This window comes from Ictalurus punctatus, chromosome 4, assembly GCF_001660625.3.
Source record: "Ictalurus punctatus breed USDA103 chromosome 4, Coco_2.0, whole genome shotgun sequence".
NCBI classification, from domain to species: domain Eukaryota; kingdom Metazoa; phylum Chordata; class Actinopteri; order Siluriformes; family Ictaluridae; genus Ictalurus; species Ictalurus punctatus.
In genome coordinates this window covers 13,624,423-13,649,038 of record NC_071284.1, presented here as the reverse complement: position 1 = coordinate 13,649,038, position 24,616 = coordinate 13,624,423, and the positions used below count along the sequence as shown (strand labels likewise).

The 24,616-nt window shown below is 38.8% G+C and overlaps 2 protein-coding genes across 5 annotated transcripts; both read left to right on the top strand.

Annotated features, from left to right (window-relative positions):
- Nucleotides 1-425: 425 nt before the first annotated feature.
- paqr5a (progestin and adipoQ receptor family member Va) lies at nt 426-13,425 on the top strand. The gene is made up of 9 exons (XM_017465252.3): nt 426-581; nt 7,798-7,992; nt 8,245-8,372; nt 10,955-11,157; nt 11,345-11,471; nt 11,788-11,832; nt 11,925-12,021; nt 12,447-12,591; nt 12,776-13,425. Exons 2-9 carry the CDS (start codon nt 7,939-7,941, stop codon nt 13,066-13,068), a joined length of 1,092 nt encoding a protein of 363 aa, XP_017320741.1. The 5' UTR covers nt 426-581; nt 7,798-7,938; the 3' UTR covers nt 13,069-13,425.
- A 512-nt stretch (nt 13,426-13,937) lies between these two features.
- kif23 (kinesin family member 23) lies at nt 13,938-24,010 on the top strand. 4 transcript variants are annotated; one of them, XM_047154962.2, is made up of 24 exons: nt 13,938-14,065; nt 15,504-15,570; nt 15,695-15,823; nt 17,024-17,129; nt 17,224-17,360; nt 17,444-17,556; nt 17,641-17,811; nt 18,041-18,085; nt 18,393-18,505; nt 18,593-18,714; nt 18,799-18,901; nt 18,998-19,077; nt 19,158-19,277; nt 19,361-19,520; nt 19,605-19,766; nt 19,843-20,009; nt 20,091-20,264; nt 21,257-21,445; nt 21,666-21,950; nt 22,409-22,642; nt 22,729-22,817; nt 22,962-23,034; nt 23,237-23,307; nt 23,415-24,010. In XM_047154962.2, the coding sequence occupies exons 1-24, from the start codon at nt 14,052-14,054 to the stop codon at nt 23,428-23,430; spliced, it is 2,940 nt and encodes a 979-aa protein (XP_047010918.1). In that variant the 5' UTR covers nt 13,938-14,051; the 3' UTR covers nt 23,431-24,010. The 4 variants fall into 4 exon arrangements, with proteins under 4 accessions (XP_047010918.1, XP_017322219.1, XP_017322221.1 ...); XM_017466730.3 differs by lacking the exon at nt 18,041-18,085; XM_017466732.3 differs by lacking the exon at nt 21,666-21,950.
- Nucleotides 24,011-24,616: the final 606 nt, after the last annotated feature.

The window sequence follows — 24,616 nt, the reverse complement described above, 5'->3', positions numbered from 1 at the left end:
CATCTTAACTACCTCCACCTTTTGCTTGTTTGGTCCTCGCTCTCTCTCTCTCTCTCTCTCTCTCTCTCTCTCTCTCTCTCTCATTAATCACTGTTCCCCCCCAAAAAAACAAAACAAAAAAACAACAAACAAACAAACAAACAAACAAACAAACAAACAAACAAACAAACAAACGCTGGCTCTCCATATCTAACCAAAATTGAATTACTCATTTTACAAGCGTCCTCTTTGAGTTTGGGCTATTTCATCTTAACTACCTCTCTCTCTCTCTCTCATAATCGTTATTAGCACAGATGTTTACACGCCACAGATTACTGTTTGAGTGATTCATAACTCCAATAACAGCTGAAACAGATTTGTTGTAAAGACAGTGGCGCCGTGCGCGCGAGCTTAGAGACGGCGTCGCGCGGAGAAGCTCCTCAGCCAATCAGATTGAGTTTGGGAGCCACAGCTGACAACGAAAACAAAGAAAGGTATGTCTTGCCTTTAAAGCGGCTCGCTCCAGGACATCAGGACGAAAGATGGAAGACGTTCTTGTCATTTAACACTGCATGGGCACACGGGTGCACGAGTTTTACATCGTAAGTTCAAATCTCGATGTTTGTTACAAAAATAATAGTTAGAGCAGCCATGTAACAGGGTTTTTAATGTTGAAGTTGAGGAACGCTGCGCTTTTGTGAACTTTATATCAATGGCGTCAGTGCGTTTCTACTAAACTGGCCACATACCACAGACTTTGATATTGTGGTGAAGCGGCTGCCCACTTTCCCCTGTGTTATTGTATAGTTTTTAGTTGATCTAAACGCGATGCATACATTTTCTTAATCAGAATTAAACGTAATTATAACTGGTATAGTTAAAGTTTGTTCTGCAGATTAATAGTTACACTTTATGGCCAAAAGTCTGTGGGCACCTGATTACTGAACATCCCTTTCCAAAACAATGGCCATGAATATGTTGAATATGGAATATTCCAAAACAATGGCCATGAATATATTCCCTCTTTGCTTCTATAAACACCACAGGATTTTTTGGCTTAAAATATATACATTTACAAAAAGCTCTCATAGTTAATATATGTATATCTTGCATTTCATATGCATGCACTGTATGTATACACTGTATGTGTACATCTGACCATCACATGTGTATGTGCCCAGTCGAAGACATTTAATTTGTCATATGCACAGTATGCCAGAGATAATAATACCCCGAAATGCTTGTGGTGAGGTTCTGTAAACTCGCTAAGGCACAGATACAACTGAAAATAACACACACACCTTCTTTAAGAGAAGAGTCAAGACAATAATTTCAGTAAATACAAATTGGAATACAAAATTGGAATGCAGTTGAGTGAGATATTTACTTAAAGGGATCGTTCACCCCAAAATGAAAATTTTGTCATCAGTTACTCATGTTGTTCCAAACCCAAAGGACTTTCATTCATCTTTGGGACACAAATGAAGACATTTTAATGAAACTTGGGAGATTTCAGCCTCTCCATTCACAGTCCAAGAAACAAAAAAATTTTTCAAGCTCCAAAAAGTTCATAAAGGCATTGTAAATGTAATCCATATGACTCCAGTGGTATAATCTAAATTTTCTGAAGCGATATGAATGCTTTGTGTGCACAAATAAACTAATTATGTCTTTATTCACAAAATATCTTCACTTCCACATAGATCTCCAGCACACGTTCATAAGAGAACCACAAAGCATGCGTGATGTTGACACGAGAGCGGACAAAAAAAATGCAAGTCCTCCTCTATGTTGAAATCTGCAGACATCTTTGTTACAAAGATTGTTCTATGTGACTCAGTTTGTGTGCAGCGTTCCTCTTCCTTTACTGCAAAAAGTGAAGCGCTTCCAGGTCCTGTTGTATCACGAGAGCGGACGTGTTTTGTTGTTTTTAAGCTTGAAAGTTTTGGTTACTTGGAATGTAAATGTCGGGACAGAAATCTCCTAGGTTTCATTAAAATGTCTTCATTTGTGTTCTGAAGATGAACAAAAGTTTGGGTTTGGAACGTCATGAGGGTGAGTAATTGATGACAGAATTTAAATTTTTGGGTGAACTACACCTTTAAAGAGCAGCAGAGAATATCTGAGCATTTACAGGTAAAAGAGCAGCAGAGAATAAAGTGAGACAGTGGTCAATGGCCTATAAAAAGTAAAGTGAGTAATATGCTTAAGGTGACATTTAACATGTTTAAAGTGACCTACAGATATTTAGTAGTCTGATGGCCTGCAAATAAAATCCTCAGCTTGTTTGTCCATGGCTATAAGCTTCGAAAGCGCTTACCAGTCTGGCCAAACAGATCGTGAGCTGGATGAGTGCAGTCGGACATAATATTGTTTGCTGTCCTCAGACAGTGTGTCTGGTAGATTTCCTCCAAGTTTCTGAGCTTGCCACCTGAAATTCGCTCAGCTGTATTTACTCTCTGCAGGGCCTTGTAATTGGTGGCAAAGTTTCTTGAGCCTCCTTATGAAGTAAAGTCTCTGGCAGAGTGCAGAGTCCAAATAAGGTCTTTGGTGATGTGCACGCAGGAACTTGAAGTTGGTGACTCTAACACCATCAATGTATAAATGAGCATGCTCTAACTCCTGCATCTTCCTAAAAACCATGATCATCTCCTTAGTTTTCTGAAGTTGAGACAGAGGTTACAGTCACAGCACCACTGTGACAGTGCTCTGATCTCATCCCTGTAGGCTGTCTCATCCTTGTTGGTAATGAGTGTACCATTCCAAAACCATGGATATTAACACAGAGTTGGTCCCCATGTTGCTGCTATATCAGCCTCCACTCTTCTGGGAAGATTTCCTGCTAGATTTTTGAAAGTGGCTGTGGGTATTTGTGGTCATTTAACCACAAGTGCACAAAAGGCATACAAAGACATCTTGTACGTTTGTGTGCTTCCAAATTGGGGGAAGCCCACATATGGGCATGATGGTCAGGTGTCCATATACTTTTGGCAATACAGTGTAACAAGCTAACATCTAAAAAAAAAAAAAAAAAATTGTACTATTTTGTCATACTATTGATATATTTTTTGATAATGGGTGGACCTCAGATGATGAAATTACCACTCCACACAGCACAAATAATTATGTTCAGTTCATCCTATTCATCCCAAAAAGTGTTCATTTCAAAGCCTAAAAATTCATGGGGGGCAGTGGTGGCTTGGTGGTTAAGGCTCTGGGTTACTGGTCAGGGGTTCAGGCCCCAGTGCTGCCAAGCTGCCACTGTAGAGCCCTTGAGCAAGGCCCTTGACCCTTTCTGCTCCAGGGCCGCTGTATCATGGCTGACCCTGCGCTCTGACCCCAGCTTCCTGACATGCTGGGGTATGCGAAGAAAAGAATTTCACTGTGCTGTACTATAGATGTGATGAATAAAGACTCTATCATTACTCACTATCATTATAATTATCATTAAAAATAACATGTACAGTATAAAATAGATATATAATAGCAGGCTTCAGTTTTTGACCTCAACACTTGAAAAATGAAATGACTGTAAACAGATTTGATACTGAGCTCTGGTTACAATCTGTGGCGTTTCACATGTTCTGCCCATGTCCTTGTGGTTTTCCTCCGGTTTCCTCCGGGTGTCCAGATACATGCAGGTAGATGGATTGGCTATATCACCCTAGGTGTGAATGAGTGTGTGAAGGAGGGAATGTTACCCTGTGGTGGAACGGCATCCCAACTAGTGTGAATGCCCAGCTTTTTCAGGAATGGTTCCGGATTCCACCGCAGCACTGATCAGGGTAAAGTGGTTTCTGAAGAAATAAAGACATTTTGGACTTATGGGGTGGAGGGAAAATCACATAGAATTTGGGTGTGGCCTGTAGCACAACCTATGGGCTCATGTGGGCCATTTGGTGGTGTGGGAGTTACTCATGGTCTGTAGTATCAATGTGCCAAATTTCAAAACTTTTTACCATTTAGATCTTGAGTTGTTGGGCACTTTAGGGAGATAATAATAATAATAATAATAATAATAATAATAATAATAATAGGTTTCCTATTATTAGGAATCCTACAAAACTAAATTCTTTTACCTCACAAAGTCTAGAAAATAGATTTTCATCAATCTACCTATAAAATAAAAAACACACACAAAAAAACCCCCACTGCAGTACATTTCAGCATGAACAGAGTCGTGTACATTGAATACTTGTACTGTTTTCAAAAAAGATATTATTGAAAGGGGCTCAGCATATGCAGAGAGAAATGCATGAATCTACAGTCTGGGCTGGAAAGAAATTAGTCCCAGACTCTAGTTCATTCGGTTTTCATTCATTTTACTTGCGACTGTCGGTAGTGCTGCTCTACTTTTTTCCACTATGGTTTAAAAAAAATCCACTGTAAGCCATTTGCAAATAGACCAATGTGGATGTTAAAGCAGTAGCCTTATTTTTGTGTATTTTTTCATTCCATGAGAGGGAAGGCTTAGCCCTTTTAACCAGTTTACCTTGGCCAGCCCTGTTGTCATATTTGAAACACCACCCACACTATTCCAGACTTCTGTATTTAATTCATTACTCATTGAATTGTCAGATTGATTCTTGCCCACTGCTCTGTGCTATATTAACTTGCACTGTGTTCACTGTTTGTTATATTATGCAAAGCTGATTTGCCTAATGTACAAACCCCATTTCTAGAACAGTTAGGATATTTTCTAAAATGCAATAAAAACATGAATCTGTGATTTTGTTTAATTCTCTTGAACCATTATTTAACTGACAGAAGTACAAAGAAAATATTTCCAATTTTCACTGACCAGCTTAAATATATTTTGTAAATATAAACACATTTAGAATTTGATGCCTAGAACACACTCAAAAAAAGTTGGGACAGAGGCATGTTCGCCACTGTGTTACATCACCTTCTTTTTAATTACACTTTTTAATCATGTAGGAATTGAGGATACTAACTGTTGTAGTTTTGCAAGTGGAATTTGTGCCCATTCATGCTTGATACAAGACTTCAGTTGCTCAACAGTCCATAGTCACCATTGTGTAATTTTCCTCTTCATGATGCACCATACATTTCGATAGGATACAGATCTCAACTGCTGGCAGGACAGTCAAAGCACACACACTCTGTGTCTTATTATTTATGTATGTATGTATGTATGTATGTATGTATTTATTTATTTATAAAGGGGTTGAAATTTAAATACTAACATCCTCTGATGCTGAGCAGGAAAACAAAGGTGTGTAAAAGTCTAGTGAACATTATATGAGCAGAGCATAAGAAAAGATAATGTACTGTAGCAACTAAACCCATACAATGATAGCTTAGTTGTGCTGCCCCTTGGCTAGTGACACCAAACTAGCCTAGTCTCGTGGTAGATTTGGTGTTCTATTTTATCGGTCTGGTAGTTGTGCAAATAGTGATAAAACCTGAGGCAAGTTTTATTATAAATCCAACTTTTTGTCCAATTTTCAATTTTTTTTTAAAAAAGCAATTAGCGCTCACATGCAAGAAAAAAAAAGCGTGGAAACAGTGTATTTAAAAGTACATTTAAAAAGTTTTTGATGGAGAACAATCTGGGTTCTGCCCAGCTAACACCCCTGGAGCTAGTGAACAGTCGAAGTTAATGTTTGAAGCAGGAAAACTGGGCATGCTTAAGGATGTGAGCGACTTTGACAAGAGCCAAATTGTGATGCCAGGATGACTGGATAAGAACATCTTCAAAAAGGCAGGTCTTGTGGGGTGTTCAGTATGTATTGGTTAGTATCTACCAAAAGTGGTTCAAAGAAGGACAACTGGTGAACCAGCGACAGGTTCATGGGTGCCCAAGGCTTATTCAGTCCCTCCAGGATTTTGTGATATTGTTATCACAGAAATTAATGCAAAATCAAGCAAACACCACAATATTCGGAGGAGCTTGCATTTTTTTTCAAAATCACCGTAGATTTGGGCCAAGACATGTTGTGTGACATCATCATGAAGGCTAGCCTTCTAGTCCGATCTCACAGAAGAGCTATTGTAGCACAAACTGCTGGAAAAAAATGCTGGCTATGATAGACAGGTGTCACAGTGCAACACAGCTTGCTGTGTAGGGGGCTGCGTAGCCGGCTGAGAAAAATGGTCTTTATTGTTTAACCCTTTTGATATATATCACAAAAATACTCTTCTGTCATGGATATCAAAAACATATTTGTTAAATATAGGTGTGCAACCATTATTGGCAGCTCTATGAATTCATAGGAGAAAAATATATTTGAAGTATATTCCCACTGGTATTTTTCTTTTTCTTTTTTTAATACACCTGGGTGACTAGAAACAGTAAAACCATGACTTCCTGTTTCACAGGGGTATAAATATAAAGTAACACATGGGCAAAATTCCCTTAGTCATTCATAACAATGGATAAGAACAAGGAACATAGCTGTGATGTGCTGCAAAAGATTGTTGAGCTTCACAAAATGGGAAGTGGCTATAAGAATGTAGCACAAGCATTGAAAATGCCCATTTCCACCATCAGGGCAATAATTAAGAAGCTCCAGTCAAAAGTAGTCATATGGAAAAGTACCTCATCTCCACGGTTAAATATGTTTGTGGCTCTTTAATGTTTTGGGGCTGTTTATCTGCCAGAGGACCTGGACATTTTGTTAGGATACATGGCATCATGGACCCCATCAAATATCAGCAGATATTAAATGAAAACCTGACTGCCTCTGCCAGAAAGCTTAAAATGGGCCGTTGTTGGCGCTTCCAGCAGGACAATGATCCAAAACATACATCAAAATCAACACAAAAATGGTTTACTGACCACAAAATCAAGGTCCTGCCATGGCCGTCACAGTTCCCTGACTTGAAACCTATAGAATACCTGTGGGTTGAACTGAAGAGGAGAATCCACCAGCGTGGACCTTGAAATCTGAAGGATCTGGAGAGATTCTGTATGGAGGAATGGTCTCAGATCCCTTGCCATGTATTCTCCAACCTCATCAGGCATTATAGGAGAGGACTCAGAGCTGTTATCTTGGCAAAGGGACGTAGGACAAAGTATTGACTAAAAGGGTGGCGATAATTGTTGCACACTTACATTTAACAAATATTTTTAATAAGCCTGTATTTTGTTTGCAATTGTTTGATATCCATGAGAGCATTTTGTGAATTTTTCAAACAAAAGATCAAAAGGTTAAACAATGAAGACAATTTCTCACAGCCTTCTTTGCTCATATTTACCAAGAGTGCCAATATTAGTGGTGGGCACTTTATATATATATACACACACACACACACACATACACACTCGTAGTTAAATCTACAAATCTGACTTGTTCTTTGGCATATTTTTAGGGAAACCCTACAACAGTGATTCCTTGTCAAAGCGGGTTCCAAGTAGGCCCCTTTCAGGATACTAAGAGTTGCCTTTAAGAACCATATAGAAACTGCTGAAACTGTATGTGTAAGTAAAGTTTGAGTTTGAACAGTAAAATGAAGAAGAAAATTGTTACGGTTTGTGAAAAACCTGTTTCATGTATGACATGTTTAACATTAGCTCTGCCTGTGTCATATCATATCTGCAAACCATATTTACTATAAATACAAGGCACAGGTAGTAAGCTTTAGTTTAACATTAACATCCCTCATTGATTTCCTCTAAGGCATGTCCACACTACTAAAAGTTTCAGCTCCCAGTACTGTAAAGCAATTCTAAACATTAGTTTTCTTTTTTTCTTTCTTCTTTTTCTTTTAGAAAAACAGTTCATGATTATGTATTTCACTTGTCTCTGAGTCTCATTATCTGGAATTGTCTCATTTTCTGCTCTCTCCCACCAGGTTTATATGCTCTGCGGGATATATATACTGCATGATCCAGGTAAAGGGTGGAGCAAGTAATGAGGACATTAAAAGCACAGTTCATGCCAGATTCTCTCACCTTTCAGTGTTCGTCTTGACTGCTGGTGCATTTATAGGATCATGTTGAGCCTTATCAAACTACCTCAAGTCTTAACCATCAACCAAGTTCCAAAAGTAAGTTGATATAATTTTGTAATGAGCAACTTTTTAATGGTAATACTGAGCTAAAGCAGCTTTTCTTCTGAGAGATAATGTCCATTTGTTTTAGAAAGGTTTAAGCTGATCAGTACATGTTAACGATGTGTAAAGTCTGGAAGCCTGATTGATTTGATTGATTGATTGATTGATTGATTTATTTAATACTTACAAATCAGATATCTGATCATCATTTCTGGAATTTTATAGAGTTAAATCTTTTCTATACAGGTGTTCCATGAGGATGGGATCATATCTGGGTATCGGTATCCATACAGCTCCGCTAAAGAATGTGTTCTTAGCATTTTCCAGCTAACTAATGAAACGCTCAACATTTGGACCCACTTTCTTCCTACATGGTATGACCACGATACCTTTTATTTAATAAACAATTACACACAATTATAATTGTAACAATTAAAGCACCCCTATTAAGCTATATAAACGTGCCTAATTTTGTTTTAGAGGTCTCATACAATAGATTTACATGCATCCAAGGTCAAAAACCACTTCAAATTTTCTCATAATTTACATTGCAGCATCACCTCTTTTGCTCAGTGTCACAAACGACTCACTCAAGGATCCGTTCACTCTAAACTCCTCCTTTCAGAAATCCTACTGTGCTCTAATTGGTCAAATGTATGTTGTGATTGGTCTACCACTTACAGCGCGTGTGGGAAAGGAAAAGTCCAGAATCATATCTGAATTTCAGCTCAGTAATAATGTCGTCGGTTTTACTTTATTGATTTGTGCTCGAGTCCGATAGTGATACATTGGAACATCAACCTGTACCAACATCGCAAGCATGACAAGAACAGGACGTTTCTTAGTGGTATGTTTATATGTAGTTTGACAATAACGTGAGTTAGCCGGTTAGCAGAGGCCTACAGCTGTTCACTGGTGGTACTCGTATATAACACAAAACTAAGCATTTGGAACACTCGGTAGAAAATGTATACATAAATAATGAATCATATTTACAAGTTGTGATCCAGAGGCGCAACATGATCCAAATGAAGTGGGTATGGCCCCATCTTTAATGAATAATCATTTCGCAAATCACACGTTGATTTCAGGAGCAGTCGTCAGTGAAATGACGGGAACACAAACAAAGGTTGGAGTTGAACTGCTGTGGTATCGGTTTCAAAATGAATTCTTTCCACTGACGCTTTACATCCTCATCCTTTGGGAGTCCATGCAAAGTGCTTTTGCTTTTGCAGCGCAGAAAACAACGTCTTCTAGACATGAACCTAACTCTTTCAGGAAGCAACTACTGTACTATAGTGTTTGAGGGCAGGTCAAAGTACACGTTGTTCCCGAGCAGCCAATGAAGACCAGAGGCAGTATTTTTTGTTACAAACCTACGTAGGTTTGTACAGGAAGTAAGTCTGGAATTACTGACGACTAGTTTCAGCTGTTCCTTAGAATCAGTTCTTTCTTTTGGGAGTCAATAACTCCATTTGTTGTGCACTTCGATTTTTGAAACTTTGCAGACTTTTTACATTCACAAACAGCTACATAACACACTACATGAAAGGTAATGTCTGAAAAAATATAATAGGGGAGCTTTAAGCAATTTATGTGGCCCCTCTGCCATACAGATCCTTGCATAAGTTGTTATTTTAGAAACTGTAATATATTAGAACAAGCACATTTACATAAACCTTGCATCCGGATCTACTGTCCGAGCCATGCTGTTATAGAAAATGAATCAACATCTTCTGACTATTTTGAATCAAGCATTTAACAATGCTGTGGAAAATATATTATGACAAACACACATTCTCCATAGAGTTCAGTCTAGTTGCTCTTTTGGGTGGTTCCCAACTGTTTTGTGTAGAAATTATAGTATAATTATGCTTTCTCTCAACCTTCCTTTGTTTATATACATGAGAATATAGGGGCCAATTCTGAGAGCACATCTCGTAAATTGACTGCCATCTTTGTCATGGCACACAACAAATTTTGTTTATACAGCTGTTTATGGAAACCTCAGGACGGTCCTAGCTCCTTGGAACAATAACTGATCTCTAGAGCACATTACAGTACTAAACTTTGCAGGACAGTAGACCTCGAGGGTCAGATGTGAAGAACCAACCTGATCTGTTATGTTGATACAGGTGTACAGTTGGTATGTGTGAATAAATTTGATCCCAAAATGGAGTTTCAGTTTTCATTTGGGAGTTTTACAAATTAACAGTGTCATAAACAGAGCTATGGTGCTATTTCTCCTGTAATAAAAACAGTAAGTGACTTCTCACCTGTACTCACTTACTGCATTTATCACAGGAGAAACACTATACTTACCTAGGTACCCCCTGAAAAAATTAAGGCTGAGACTCGAGCCCTTTCCATTATAAATTAACCCTAAAAGTGGAACTGTGAGGAAACTATGTACATGTACCTTGTAATGTGCTCTAGAGATCACTTGAGATGGAATGACCAAGATATAAATATGAACATGTGGAATGACCATGTGAACTGAAGAATGTTTGTCACTGGTACATGAAATATTACATCAAAATGCTGTATTATTTACTTGCACAAACTATTTCATAATTTATTTATGAAATTGGTGCCTGTCCGGGGAACACTGGGTGCGAGGTGGAAGATGGGAAACCACTTCATTACAGAGTGCTGTGCACACACACATTGTTCACATTTGGGCACACCAAAGGATAATTTAGTGTAGCCAGGAGAACTTTGAGGAAACATGAACACAGGGATTCCACATGGACAGTAACCCAAAGCTCAGCACTGAACTGGGACACTACAATATAGTACCCATTACGCCACCATGCAGCCCACAAACCTAAAATTAATTTAGACTGTAAATTAGCCCTGTAAATGATTTAGTCATGTTGTTTATTGTTTATTAGAAGTAATCCAAGTTGAGTAACAATTTTGAAGATATAACTGGTTATATGTACTGCTTTGCTAGGTTCTTCTTGTGGAAGCTCCTTATTGTGCTACTAGAGGAAGACTGGCAGGACTCCTACTGTTGGCCTCTTCTGGTCTTCCTGTTGTCCTGCTGCTTGTACCCACTGGCTTCCAGCTGTGCACACACCTTCAGTACCATGTCTGAACGTGCCCGACACATCTGCTTCTTCTTTGACTATGGAGCACTAAGCTTCTACAGCTTAGGTCAGGAGGTTGGAATTAATCATGTATTGAATATGGATTTATGAAAATGAATTAATTATGTATTGTGTCAAATAATGATGAATTGTTACAGAACAAAGGAGTTGTTTACTCAAAATTACTGTGTGATTGGCGTTAACCAAAGTGATTATTTATTATGGTTTTTATATAAATGTTTGTGCATCAACAGGTTCTGCCATCACATACTCCTCCTATATATTTCCTGAGAAATGGGTGAACAGCGTTTTCCATAAATATTACATTCCCACTGCCATGCTCAACTCTATCCTCTCCACTGGACTGGCCTGTTACTCAAGGTTAGATGGATGATTCAGAATAATACATTGCTGTGAAATTGGACATTTTCCACATTTCCTATAATCACGTCATTGTTAGTTTGCACAACTAGCAAATTGAACCCTCTTCAATTTAGAGTGCAGTTTTAGAGAGTGACATTTTGTGGTACCTTCTACAATACAGTGGGTATTTTAGTCCCATCATTGTTAATGTCCCCTCTTCTCTGACGACTAGCTGAATACACTGCATTGTCATGAAATGAAATAAGCATGTTCAAAAATTCTAAACCTCATCAACTCAGGTATAATCACTATCTTTATATCCTTTATCTTTTAGGCTTGGATTGCCTTTCATTCAGTACAAAGGCCATATAAATAAGAGGTAACTTCACTTAGCAATTTGCTAATCCAATATTGGAAATGATGTAGAAGTTTTACGCATTTGAATATTTTAATTTAAGTATTTTTTCTTAGGTCTGTTGAGAAAACAAATGTGAAACTGGGGAAAATTCTGCGGATTGTGTCCTTTGCATTTCCGTATCTTTTTGACAATATCCCTTTGTTCTATAGGGTGAGTACTTGCCAGATCTCATTAGTCAAATTGTTATCGTCATTACATTCAATCCATCTATCCATCCATTTTCTATACCACTTATCCTACTGGGAACCTGGAGCCTACCCAGGTGGGGTACACCCTGAACGGGGTGCCGATCTATTGCAGGGCACAATCACATACACATTCACACACCCATTCATACACTACGCACACTTTGGACATGCCAATCAGACTACCATGCATGTCTTTGGACTGGATGAGGAAACCGGAGTATCCTGAGGAAACCCCCGCAGTTGAAACCCCAACCCTGAAGGTGTGAGGCGAACATGCTAACCACTAAGCCACCGTGTGCCCCATTACATTAGATAGGTTATGCAGTTGTCAGTTCTATGTTCCAGATATGTCAGTTGTCATTCTGACTGGCTTGTCTGTCCTTGCAGATTTTTGTGTGTGTTGGAGAGGATTGCACAATCAATGAAGCCACTACTGTTCACTACCAGCACACTGCACTCGCACTACTTACAGGATTCCTCTTTGCCTCACACCTACCTGAACGCCTGGCACCTGGAAGTTTTGACTATATAGGTGTTCTTTAACATTCACTAAAGCACACATACATATACATTATCCATCCATCCAAAACAAAACATATACACTCACATAGTGCTTTATTAAGAAGACCTGTTCACCTACCCATTCATGCAGTTCTCTAATCAGCTAATCCTGTTAGTTGTTTGATTTAATGTTTGTGTTTTTCTTTTTTCCACAGGACACAGTCACCAGCTATTTCATGTTTTCGCAATCACTGGCACGTACTTCCAGCTCGCTGCAGTTGAGCTCGACATGACCTTACGGAAGCAATGGCTTTTGACTCATTCACAAACCATTACCTTCACCAACACAGTGGGTGCAGCATTGCTTTGTGCAACCTTCAGTCTGTGTATAATCTATGTCTTCAGTAAGGCACTTTTCTGCACAAGGATTTGGAAGGACGGTGATTTGAAAAGGTCACATTTTGCTACAGTTTCTGACTCGCAGCATGTAAAAGTCAAGAAAAATTAAGGTGAAGGATTGTTTTAATGGACTGAAGCATGTTCTACACAAAACTGTGGTATCTGTGTTAATTAATTTGAGATCTCCTGTTAGAGCTCTGTTAATTATGTTTTGTTATAAAATAGCCTCATAAGTTGAAAACTCAAATGAGGATTCGTGTGCCTTTCACTGGGATGTGTTTACAGTTATAACATTCAGTATGTGATTTCTTTTGCTTCAGTTTCAAGAAGCGGATGCCCCACATGTACAATGTAAATTTTAAATTTATTTCTGAGATTTGTGTTTGTTACTTTGTATAATGATATGTATTTATTAATAAACCATTTTATGTATCAATAACTAATTTTGATGTGGATATTAGGATATTTAGGCTATCATTAGATTTATTAGGATATAAACTTTTAATCGATACTAGAAAGACCATTTCAAACAACACATTAGTCATTTTCCTCATTTTAAAGTTTTCCAGCCCAGTGAAGCTAAATAGTATCATGGTTTGACAGAATGACTAATATTGACTGCTGTAGTTTGTTTGAGTATTTCATATACATTTCATTATACATTATACTTCAGGAAGTCTCGAAACAACATGGGGGTTGTAGTAAAGAAAATGGATTTCCAGGACTCTTTGACTCTTTTGTTTTTATAAAGATAAATAAATTATAAATTTACAGTCCCCTCTGAAAGCATTGGAACAACAAGATTCAGAATTTCAGCGTTCATTTCATATTTTAAAAAATAATGAATTTTTTTTTTGCTGGGAAACGGTAATGAGACGCTCGATCCAGTCAGTGGAGGGCGGATCAACATAACGGACATGACGTGTGAGCAGAGGCGTGGCATCCTGTAGGCGCGGGCGCTTTTGCAGCGCTCTGATTGGTGCGATTTGAAAAAATTGTTTATCCGTAGACGGAGGGAACGGACTTCGAATTTCTCAGCGGGGAGAAGAGAAAGATCACGGAGTCGCTAATTTGAACAAAAAGAACACAACAATGATCAGACCTACGTGAGTATTTGGCTATATTTCAGCAAAAGTTTTTCCTACTAGAAACATCTGTGAGAAACCTTTGTGTTTTCTAGTAATGAACATTTGTAAAAGCAGCAAATATTACCTAGGTAGCCATCTTGGCGACACAAGAACTGGCTAGTGCTCGGTGCTAGAAAATATATCTCGTTATCGCTGGATAATTCGCTAGTTTGTTGGCTAGATGTTGATTGTACCAGTACACACAGCTTCTAGCTATTACTTTTTGTCTACATGTAAATACTATGCTACGCGAGTAACTTCTCACATCTTGTGCCACAACTTTGGTTTGACAATTTGACTTCATGATGATGATGATGATGATGATGATAATGATGATAATAATAATAATAATAATAATAATAGTAGCTGAGAGTGAGTGTTATATTTGTGTAATGTAAAATATATTTGAGTAGGATTGGACAGTATGACCTAAAATCAAAATCTCGATTAATCGAACATTTTGCCTCGATTACGATTAATGAACGATTATTTTGCTTTTGGGTTTGTTTGTTTGTTTGTTTGTTTGTTTGTTTTTGCCTTCAGTTTCCTGACAAGGTTTGTACTGTAAACATGCTCAACTATTAAAGGTGGGATTTTTTTTTCTAAGCATGAATTTCTTATCTTTATAAAATAATTGAAAGAAACACAAACTACTGAACTACTATAAACTATTAAACTATATAAACTATCATCCTACTTGAGCAGAGATCAGATGTTGCTGTGAAGTGTAGACTTCAGTTCAGAAGTTACCTTTTTATGGCATGTTTTGTGCATGTTGGCCAGCGCAGTTTGGGGGAATATGGTCACAGTGGCACAGTGTATGTTCTGTGGAGAGTTTTACCGAGGTGTTTAAACCCATTGCGCTCCACTATAGCTATGGGAGCCATATCTTTCGCGATGTAGTAACAAATGGCGTCAGTTATTTGCTTTATGGAGGCGCTTGATGCTGGACGCTCATCAGTCTCTCTTTTTTTGAGCCATGCACTGTTCATATTCGTTAACGTGATTGTGCTCCGAGTGTTGAAACAGATTGGTGGTATTACCTTTGGTCTCTGAAATGGTTTTTATGCAATGTTTACATTTAACGTCATTTTGTTCGGTATCTTCTTTACTGAAGCCAAATTGGACACGGCGTTTTTCTTTGGTACAAGCTGCTCCTGTTGCCCAGTTGACTCGGTGTTTGAGTTCGCCTCCATGTTGCTTTCGTGCCGCTGACTGGATGAGGCGGCGTCACGTGACTACACACGCGGTAGTATGTTCTTAAAGGGAAAGTAGTAACAGGAATAAAAAACCGAAATATCCGACAAGGGGAAATTCACGTCAGTTAGAGGTTCTGAATTTCGGTTTCGATTAATCGTCCAGCCCTAGATTTGAGCATTTTGGCTTTCTAGTTATGCTGTTCTTATTTTCATTACAGCAAGGGCAAAACCCCGCGCCGACCTCCTCCTAAAAAGCCAACAAACAACCTGAAGGATCCTGTCGGAGTAAGTACACCTGGGTATTTATTTCTAGTTTATCACACAGCAAACCTAGAGGTTATTAATGGACATAATGGTCACTGATCACACTGTAGGCTTTTGCTCATACTATGTGTGTTTGTATGTGCAGGTGTACTGTCGTGTGCGTCCACTAGGGCCAGAGGATGGAGAATGCTGCATTGAGGTGATCAGTAGTACTACCATCCAGCTACATGCCCCTGATGGCCTCAAGGCCAATAGGAATGGGGAGTTTAAAGAGGTAAATGGATGTAAGGATGGAAAACTTTGTCACTGTGTTTGAGTCAACGAAAGTGTGTTGGTAATATCCCAAGCTGATGCCTGAAACATTACAGAACTACAAATGAGGATTAGTATAATAAAAAATTATTTTGTGGAAATTGTTTTCGCCAAATGATTAAATAATATAACATGAGGACATTTCACACTTGAAATAGTTAACCCTGGGTCATTCTAAACCCCATGTGAACAGAATCCTGGGTTATCTTGTTTCACATGTCCCACTGCTCATACTTCACCTGGGATTAACAATTAATCCTGGGTAGTCATAATCTGACTTTTCACAGGATTCATTCCTAAACCCTGGGTTAACATTCTTATTTCATATTTGTGGTGTCAACAACCATGTTTGTATAAATACAGCATGCGACCGGTTTAAAAAATGCCTCGTCTCATGCTTTTGCATTAATGAGGGGGAAAATGTCACTGCGGAAATCCTCCTTGGCAGATTTAACCCTCCTGAGATGCACAGAGACATTTTGTGTGTGTGTGATATATATATATATATATATATATATATATATATATATATATATATATATATATATATATATATATATATATATATATATATATATAAAATGAAATATACACTTTTTCTTTTTCTTCCCTCAAATACTGTGTAACAATTCCTTTATTGTTTTGAGGGAAATGAGGAAGGCTCTTTAAAAGGGGATTTATTTTACTTAACTTTTCTACTTTCGTGTTTTAGCAATTTTATTTTACTGTGCGCATATATATCATAATTTCCACACATTGTAATTACTGTTTACATAACATGCAGGGTTTCTGTGACTGTACAAAGCACATGATGTATGGCTCACGCTGTTGAATTTCTGATTTGGTGTCTGATGCTAAGCATCTAGCTATAACATTCTAACACCACATTGTTTCACACTGTACATGTGCTAACCCTGCTTCAGAGCATGGTTTCATAACCCCTGATAAAAATCGGTGCTAACCCTGCTTCTAAATTACAAGTGTGGAATGAAATTTGTTGCAAATAATTTTTAAAACTGGAATAACACACTCCAGACTATGCTGTTAAATGAACATAACTTAATAACATGCACTTGCATTATTTTTGTATAACTGTTGCGTAGTATTCCTTATATAATTCAGTATTGTCTTGACTGTAGCAATCATTGTTCTTGCTTTGCAGACTCAGTATTCCTTCAAGAAGGTTTTTGGAATTAAAACCACACAGAGGGAATTGTTTGAGGATGTTGCAAAACCTCTTGTGGACGATCTTATTCATGGCAAAAATGGTATTGGAATAATTCACTTAGCACTAAATATGACATGGTTTAATTTGATATATTGATTGATTACACCTGTGACATTTACCTTTTTCAATATTAGGTCTTTTGTTCACCTATGGTGTCACGGGCAGTGGAAAAACCTACACGATGACTGGTTCCCCAGGTCAAGGTGGGCTCCTGCCCCGCTCACTGGATATGATCTTCAACAGCATTGGTCCTTACCAGGCCAAAAGATTTGTATGCAACATTTAGTGCTTTTTGTTTCACTGGTAAATGTAACATAATCTACTATTTATTTAATGATTTAATTTCTTTTTCAGGTCTTCAAGCCTGATGATAAGAATGGCATGGAAGTGCAAAACCAGGTGGATGCTCTTCTGGAACGACAGAAACAAGAGAGTCAGCTATTTGTACCAAAGACTCCATCTTCAAGGTACATAAACAGTTCAACTTAATACGGTGTGTTGACTGGTTATTTTTGTAGAATTGCCATGTTTCATCTTATTTTGTTTTGCAGGCAAAGAGTTGATCCAGAGTTTGCTGACATGATCACTCCAGAAGAAGCTTCTAAGGCTGAAGGGGTGGATGAGGACAGTAGCTACAGCGTGTTTGTCTCCTACATTGAGATATACAATAATTACATCTATGATCTCCTGGAGGAGGCTCCATTTGACCCAATAAGGCCAAAGTAAGCTCATTGTTCTGGTTTCTTTAGATTTAGTTTGCTTTTATTTATATGTGCAGAAATCAGAGTGTAATTATCATTTCCATGTATGTCATATTGAGGCGCTGGTTGTACACTATGGCCGTTCTATCGAGAACTTGGTCCTACTTTTCTAAAAATTTCACTTTTTGGACACTGATGTGTATCTGTAATGCTTTAGCTTGTGGTTTAAATTTTTGTGTTCCTTTGCTAGGTGGAATGGTGCAGGGACACCTCTGCGAAGCAACACTGAGTTCATGTACGTGACCAGTGGATAACGCCTGTAGATAGACAGAAACTTGAGCAAAATGTCGAGTCTTATTCACTGTGTAGCTGTGGTGTGCAATACTGTTGACTGAATGTCGTCCCCCCCATGATTTTTTTATTATTATTTTTTTTTTTTTTGCTTTTTGGCTTATATTGAATGCCTTGCATCTTTCTTTGTTTGCCATTTATCTTCTGCTTCTGCTGTAACCCATTGCAGCATGACTGGGAAAAAAAAATTGTGCTTGTTTGTCTCTAAACACAAGATAAGTGTGTTAAGATGTTGTATTTGCTTCTTTTAGACCACCCCAGTCCAAGATTTTACGTGAAGATCAAAACCACAACATGTATGTGGCTGGGTGCACAGAGCTTGAAGTGAAATCGACAGAGGAAGCGTTTGAAGTCTTTTGGAGGGGTGAGTTGAAATGCCTATAGTTGACATTCCCTGACGCAATATCATCTACCGTTTTAATTATATTTCCCTTTAAATATTGACCACTAGGTCAAAAGAAGCGCAGGATTGCAAATACTCAGTTAAATCGTGAGTCGAGCAGATCACACAGCGTCTTTATCATTAAACTGGCACAAGCCCCATTGGATGCAGATGGAGACAATGTCCTTCAGGTAACCAGTTATGTATGCCTACACAATTGGCTGAAGGAAGGCTTCAGGACAAGATGGGTCAGTTTTGCTTAAATTTCCTTCCAGGATAAGAACCAGGTGAATGTGAGTCAGTTGTGTCTGGTGGATCTGGCTGGCAGTGAACGCACAAGCAGAACCCGTGCAGAGGGCAGCCGCCTTCGGGAAGCAGGTTAGCGGTCTCAGTTGAGAAAATGGGCCTTCTTTTCTCAAAATCCGAAACCCTGTGTTTCATATGAAATTCATTGTTCGTGTTGTTTCTCTCCAGGCAACATCAATCAGTCTCTGATGACTCTCCGCACATGCATTGAAGTTCTCCGAGAGAATCAGATGTGTGGAACAAACAAGGTGTTTAATCCCCCCCCCCCTTCTTTTATTTTCCATTTCTCACATGGTGGTGTGATGTAATGTACACATTTTCTTCTCAGATGGTCCCATACAGAGACTCTAAAGTGACCCATCTGTTCAAAAATTATTTTGATGGTGAGGGGAAAGTCCGAATGGTGGTCTGTGTAAACCCTAAGGCTGATGATTATGAAGAAACGATGGTAAGCTAATATTGTTGTGTTTGAGTTATGAATTCTGATAGTCAGTATTGTGGTTCTATAACTGTGCCGTGTGTGTGTGGCAGCTGGTGATGCGGTTTGCTGAGATGACTCAGGAGGTGGAAGTGGCCCGGCCTGTTGACAGGCCCATCTGCGGCTTTGCTGCAGGACGCCGACAGAGAAACCAGGCCTTCAAAGAAGAGCTGTCTCGCCGGCTAGAGGAACGCGGAGGCCCAATAGATGGAGGTATTGCTTATCCTCTTGTACAGAATGACACCTCTAAGCAATGTGGAAGTTGTTTGTGTCTAATGCTTGTGACTTTCTGCCCAGAACCATCCTCGGCCCTGAGCCAGTTTTTGCAAAACCTGCCCCCGTTGCCGCCCTGTGAAATCTCTGACCCTAGCGACGACCATACACTTCCTAGATTTATTGAGGCCTTGGAGAAGCGGCATAAGATCCGCCTGATGATGACTGAAGAGTACAACAAAGCCGGTATATTTGTCTCAACAGTTTTGCGGTTGCAATTTCTAGCGCTAATGCAAGTGCTAAGTATTTATTCTCTTCATAGCCAATATGCTGAAGTCCATGCTTCAAGAACTGGATGGCAACCTCATCTCCAAAGAGAATTTCATCCATGATCAACGGTCGAAGCTGGGTGAGAAGGACAAAATGATCCACAACCAGAAAAATGAGATTGACCGGCTGGAGAAGAAATCCAAGATGCTGGAGTACAAGGTAATTCTGATTTGAATATACTGCAGTCATAATTAGTGTTCTGTGGGGTGTGAAGCTTAATGCTGCTTTCTTTGTGTCCAGATTGACCTCCTGCAGAAAACCACAAATATCTATGAGGAGGATAAGCGTACCTTACAGAATGAGCTGGAGAGCAGAGAGCAGAGGTTGCAGCGGGAGCTCTCGGAAAAGAAGCGAATGGAGGCACGCATGCAAGGGTTGGTCTCGGATGAAAAGCTCCGGTGGCAGAAGGAGTGTGTGAGTAGCCTTGCTATCTTTGCCTCTCAGTTGCTGACTATCTTGGAAAATGTTATGATTTTCTGGGTGAAAGATGAACATTTGATTACTTCTCTGATATCCATTAATTTCCTAATCTTCTACCAGTGTAGACTTTGCTTTTTTGATACCATTTTGTGAATTATTTGTTAAGTTATCTATACATTAGAGGTTGACCGAATAATCTGCACGATTACCGATTGCTGGAGCTATCTACTGTCAGCAAAAACCGACACAGATAGTTTTTCTTGGTTTCGTCCATTATGGGAGTGTCCGAGAATTGTCCACTGTCATTATACAGTACGAGAGTGTCCTAGAGGTGAAGTAAAAACTACGACTAACAAATTTTGCAGTCATCTTTGTGTGTATGTATGTATATGTGTGTGTATGTATATGTGTATATATATGTGTATGTGTGTGTGTATATATATGTGTGTGTGTGTGTGTATATATATATATATATATATATATATATATATATATATATATATATATATATATATATATATATATATATATATATATATATAATTACAGGATGTCTCTATTTTTTGTTATTTGGAGTTTGGATGTATATATTTTTATTTATATTTATTAATGGATATTAATAAAGAAATATTTTTTTTCCATTTAAAAAAAGTACAGCACATTTTCATGGTCTTTTTTTTTTTTTATAAAGTTGAGCAATATTTTACTTTATCATTCAGTGTCAATTTTTAAAACTATCGGTTGATTTAATCTGTTATCGGCAGGTACTGCACAACTTGGTTATCGGTATTGATAAAATCGGTCAACCGCTACTATACATAAGCTGTACACTGACTTAAAACATCAAACCATCAAATATTTGGGAAGTAAGGTTTCCAGTGGTCCATTTTCTGTGATAGGTTTCAGCCCAGTCCCTGTTTCCATCTCAAGCCTGACAAATTAGATTCTGAATGTGTTTTAGCTTGAAGCTTTGTGTTGTTTTTCAGGAGAGGCGGGTAAATGCCAAGGAACTGGAAATGCAGAACAAGCTTTGGGTAAAGGACGAAAAGCTGAAGCAGCTCAAAGCTATAGTAACTGAGAGCAAGACTGACACCCGACCAGATAAACCCCAGCGACCTTCCAGGGAAAAGGACAGAGTGCCTGCGAAGAGATCAGCCTCGCCCTCGCCGATGCCTGTACGTCTTTTTAATTTATGACCCACTCTATAATCTGTCATTTCACTGTGTCTGCTCCAAGCTTTTGTTTTTTCACTTGCATGATCTATTTCTGTAATATTTTGTATAAGTCTTATGCATATCAGGATCAGTTACTGATCTTGTGCTTTCACGCTATTTTGTTTTAAAACAAATACAGTGTGCATGTGATCCATGTGTACTAACTGAAATCTGTGTGCAGTCTAACTTCTCCTGTCAGGCCTCAGACTATATCCTTCCCAAAGTTGTCAGGCCAGCCCCTCTTTCCCCCAGCACTAGCAGTGTGTCTGTGGCCTCCAGCATCTCCGACTGGGAGCAGCGAACGCCACAGGGCAACATGCAGGGCAGTCCCTCCCCTCCCTATGGTAGAAGCAGAGCTCAGGGTCTTCCTGGAAGCCTTAGCAGGCAGAGAGGCAGGTGCTGGGCCAGAGAATGTGAGGTGCAAGTTCAGCCAGCAGAAGTAGACCAAAAGGAGTGTGTTTACAGGGTCAGTGATGTCATGTTGTAGTTATAGACAGAGCTGCCTTGATACTAACATAGTACTTCCCCTACTGTGTTCTTAAATATGTTGCTTGATGGGTGCACGTCTGTAGAGAAATTTGGGGAAATCTGTGCTGCTTATTATTCAACTGCCATGTTTTTATGTCCTGTTTTGCACTTTCAAATAAATTGAATTCTATTTAAAAATCAGTGTGATCTCTGGTGCATTGAGTAGCAACATCCTTGTGTGTATTATGGCTTGCAAATAAACATTTTCTTACAAAGAAAATATTTATCCTGCTCTAGAATGTGTATTGGACTATTCTTGCTATTCTGTAACTTGTTTGCCCTTGTAGCATGTTTAGTGCATGCAGTGATAGAATATAGTTCCACTAACCTGCTAACCGCTGTATGTATTGGGTTCCTCTCTGAATCATATCCTGAATGTGTGTGTTGGTTGTATAGACTGGGCCGGCAGTTCGGCCTGTGCATAGGCGCTCGCACTCAGCTGGTGGTGAGAGATGGGTGGATCACAAACCCACCACCAATGTGGAGCTAGACACAGTCATGCAGCCCAGCGTTCCCAACTCGATCAAGGTGACCACTCCCAGTGAGAAAGCCCTGTCCAAGTGTGACAAGTACATGCTGACACACCAGGAAGTGGCCTCTGATGGCGAGATCCAAACCAAGCTCATCAAGGTGCTTTTGAATGTCTAATCTAGCCTGCTGAGCATATGATGGTCGTATAACTGAGGTCCTTGACTAATAAAATGTTTGTTTTTCAGGGTGAGGTGTTCAAAACTAGAGGTGGGGGACAAGCAGTTCAGTTCACTGATATTGAAACGCTGAAACAAGAAAATGCTGTTGGTCCAAGGTGAATATAACCCCCCCCCCCGCCCCACAAAACAAACAAACGGCTTTATGTTTTATGTGCTGTATACTTTTACATGAGACTTTAGACAGGTTGTTTTGCTGGACTTTGCATGTTAAGGTATACTATGAATGTGTTTTGCTGCAGCCGCAAAAGGAGATCATCAGAGAACCGCCAGGATGAGCCTAAGGATGGAGACTGGACAGATGTAGAGACCAGGGTAAGGGATAGTTAGTTGCTCTGCTTGTATCTCTATACTGACTACATTTTGTAATGTAATGACAAAACCTTTCCAATAACTTGACTGCCTGCTTTCAATGTTTGTTTTGTTAAAAATGTATTTATTAAAAAAATATATATTTTAATGGCTGTGCTGCATATTATGATTGCTCAAACTCACGTTTCGTCTTTGCCCTGTTTAGTGTGCTGTGGCTGTGGAGATGAGAGCTGGCTCAAACCTGGGACCTGGTTATCAACACCATGGATATCCAAAGTAAGTTCTTTTCTAAACATCTTTACCATTTGCATTTAATCCCAACATTGAACAGAAGCTTTATTGGGTTAAACCTGCATTTCACCGTCCAATATTTTGTCTTGCAGACGCAGAAAGCCCTAAACGTTGCCCTTGGATTGCTATCACAGTCAGGAGTTCTTCCTTCTTGAAACCTCTCATCACTGTGCAATACTTTATACTATTTAACTTTTTAAAAAATACTTTTATATGAGACACTTTTTTATATATAGGCCTGTATATAAATTCACCAAAGGGGTTTTGTAGTGTGGGATGTTTTCAACTTTAGTGTTACCATCAAATATTCAGGCCTAATTTAATCAAGGCCTAGGAGTGGCTTGAGACAAAATGTATGGTGTGTGTTTGTTTTTTGTTTTTTTGTTGAGTGTTTTTTTTTTTGTTCCCCTGCTGAGCCTCAACTGTGTAAATCTTTTCTAGAGCTGAAGTAGGGTAATCTAGACATAGGATAGTCTGGATTGTGCTTTCTAATTAGAACCCCATTATTGAGTGCAATATTGATTGCAGTCATGTTCTTAGTAAAGCGCTGTTTTCTCACTTGTATTATGTAACTAGAGCTTATCAGAACAAATTTGAACACGGTGGCATTCATAGTACACGAGCTGTTAAATGGCTTTTGAATCTTTCTTCTTTGGAATATTGTTTTCACATAAATTGAATACTTGTACTTATTGCCTTGGTTTCACTTATTTCACTGAATGAGCAGAAGAGGGCAGCAGTACATTAGCCACCTTTGTAAAAAGTGTAAAAGCAACAATGTTTATTTATAGAGTGATATGCATTAAATCCTCACATATCCAAAGAAAGATGTTAAAGCATGGTTCATTAATAAATGATAGCAGGGTTCATACGGTCATGAAAAACCTAGAAAAGTCATGGAAATTTAAAATGGCAATTTCCAGGCCTGGAGAAGTTTTGGAAAAATAAATAAACCCAGAAAGTTTAGGAAAAGTGGAAATTTGCCTCACAAAAATTCTGGTATAATAGAATATATATTTAATTGTTAATATTGGTTAAAATATACATAACGTTAGGGTGATCAGTCACATAACGTTATGTCCTCTGCATGAGGTAACGTCTGGCATGGTTGCAGCTTGTACTTTGACTCAGGGCCGTAACCACCATAGACATTGAGGGAGACACATCCTCCCCATAATCAGATATGGCCAAATTGTCCCCCAGTATTTGATGTGTTTGATTCTGCCCTGCTCCACTCCATTATGCACTGCTATCTATGTTGTTAGAATGACAAATAGTTATGTGAAAATGTTTG

Bases quoted from the DNA above. Each gene is read 5' to 3' on its own strand.
- kif23 (XM_047154962.2), top strand. The intron at 17,557-17,640 runs GTACATAAACAG...TTTGTTTTGCAG, and splicing joins CCAAAGACTCCATCTTCAAG to GCAAAGAGTTGATCCAGAGT. The intron at 20,265-21,256 runs GTGAGTAGCCTT...GTTGTTTTTCAG, and splicing joins TCCGGTGGCAGAAGGAGTGT to GAGAGGCGGGTAAATGCCAA.
- paqr5a (XM_017465252.3), top strand. From the start codon at position 7,939: ATGTTGAGCCTTATCAAACTACCTCAAGTCTTAACCATCAACCAAGTT. The intron at 11,472-11,787 runs GTTAGATGGATG...TTTATCTTTTAG, and splicing joins GGACTGGCCTGTTACTCAAG to GCTTGGATTGCCTTTCATTC. The intron at 11,833-11,924 runs GTAACTTCACTT...ATTTTTTCTTAG, and splicing joins AAAGGCCATATAAATAAGAG to GTCTGTTGAGAAAACAAATG.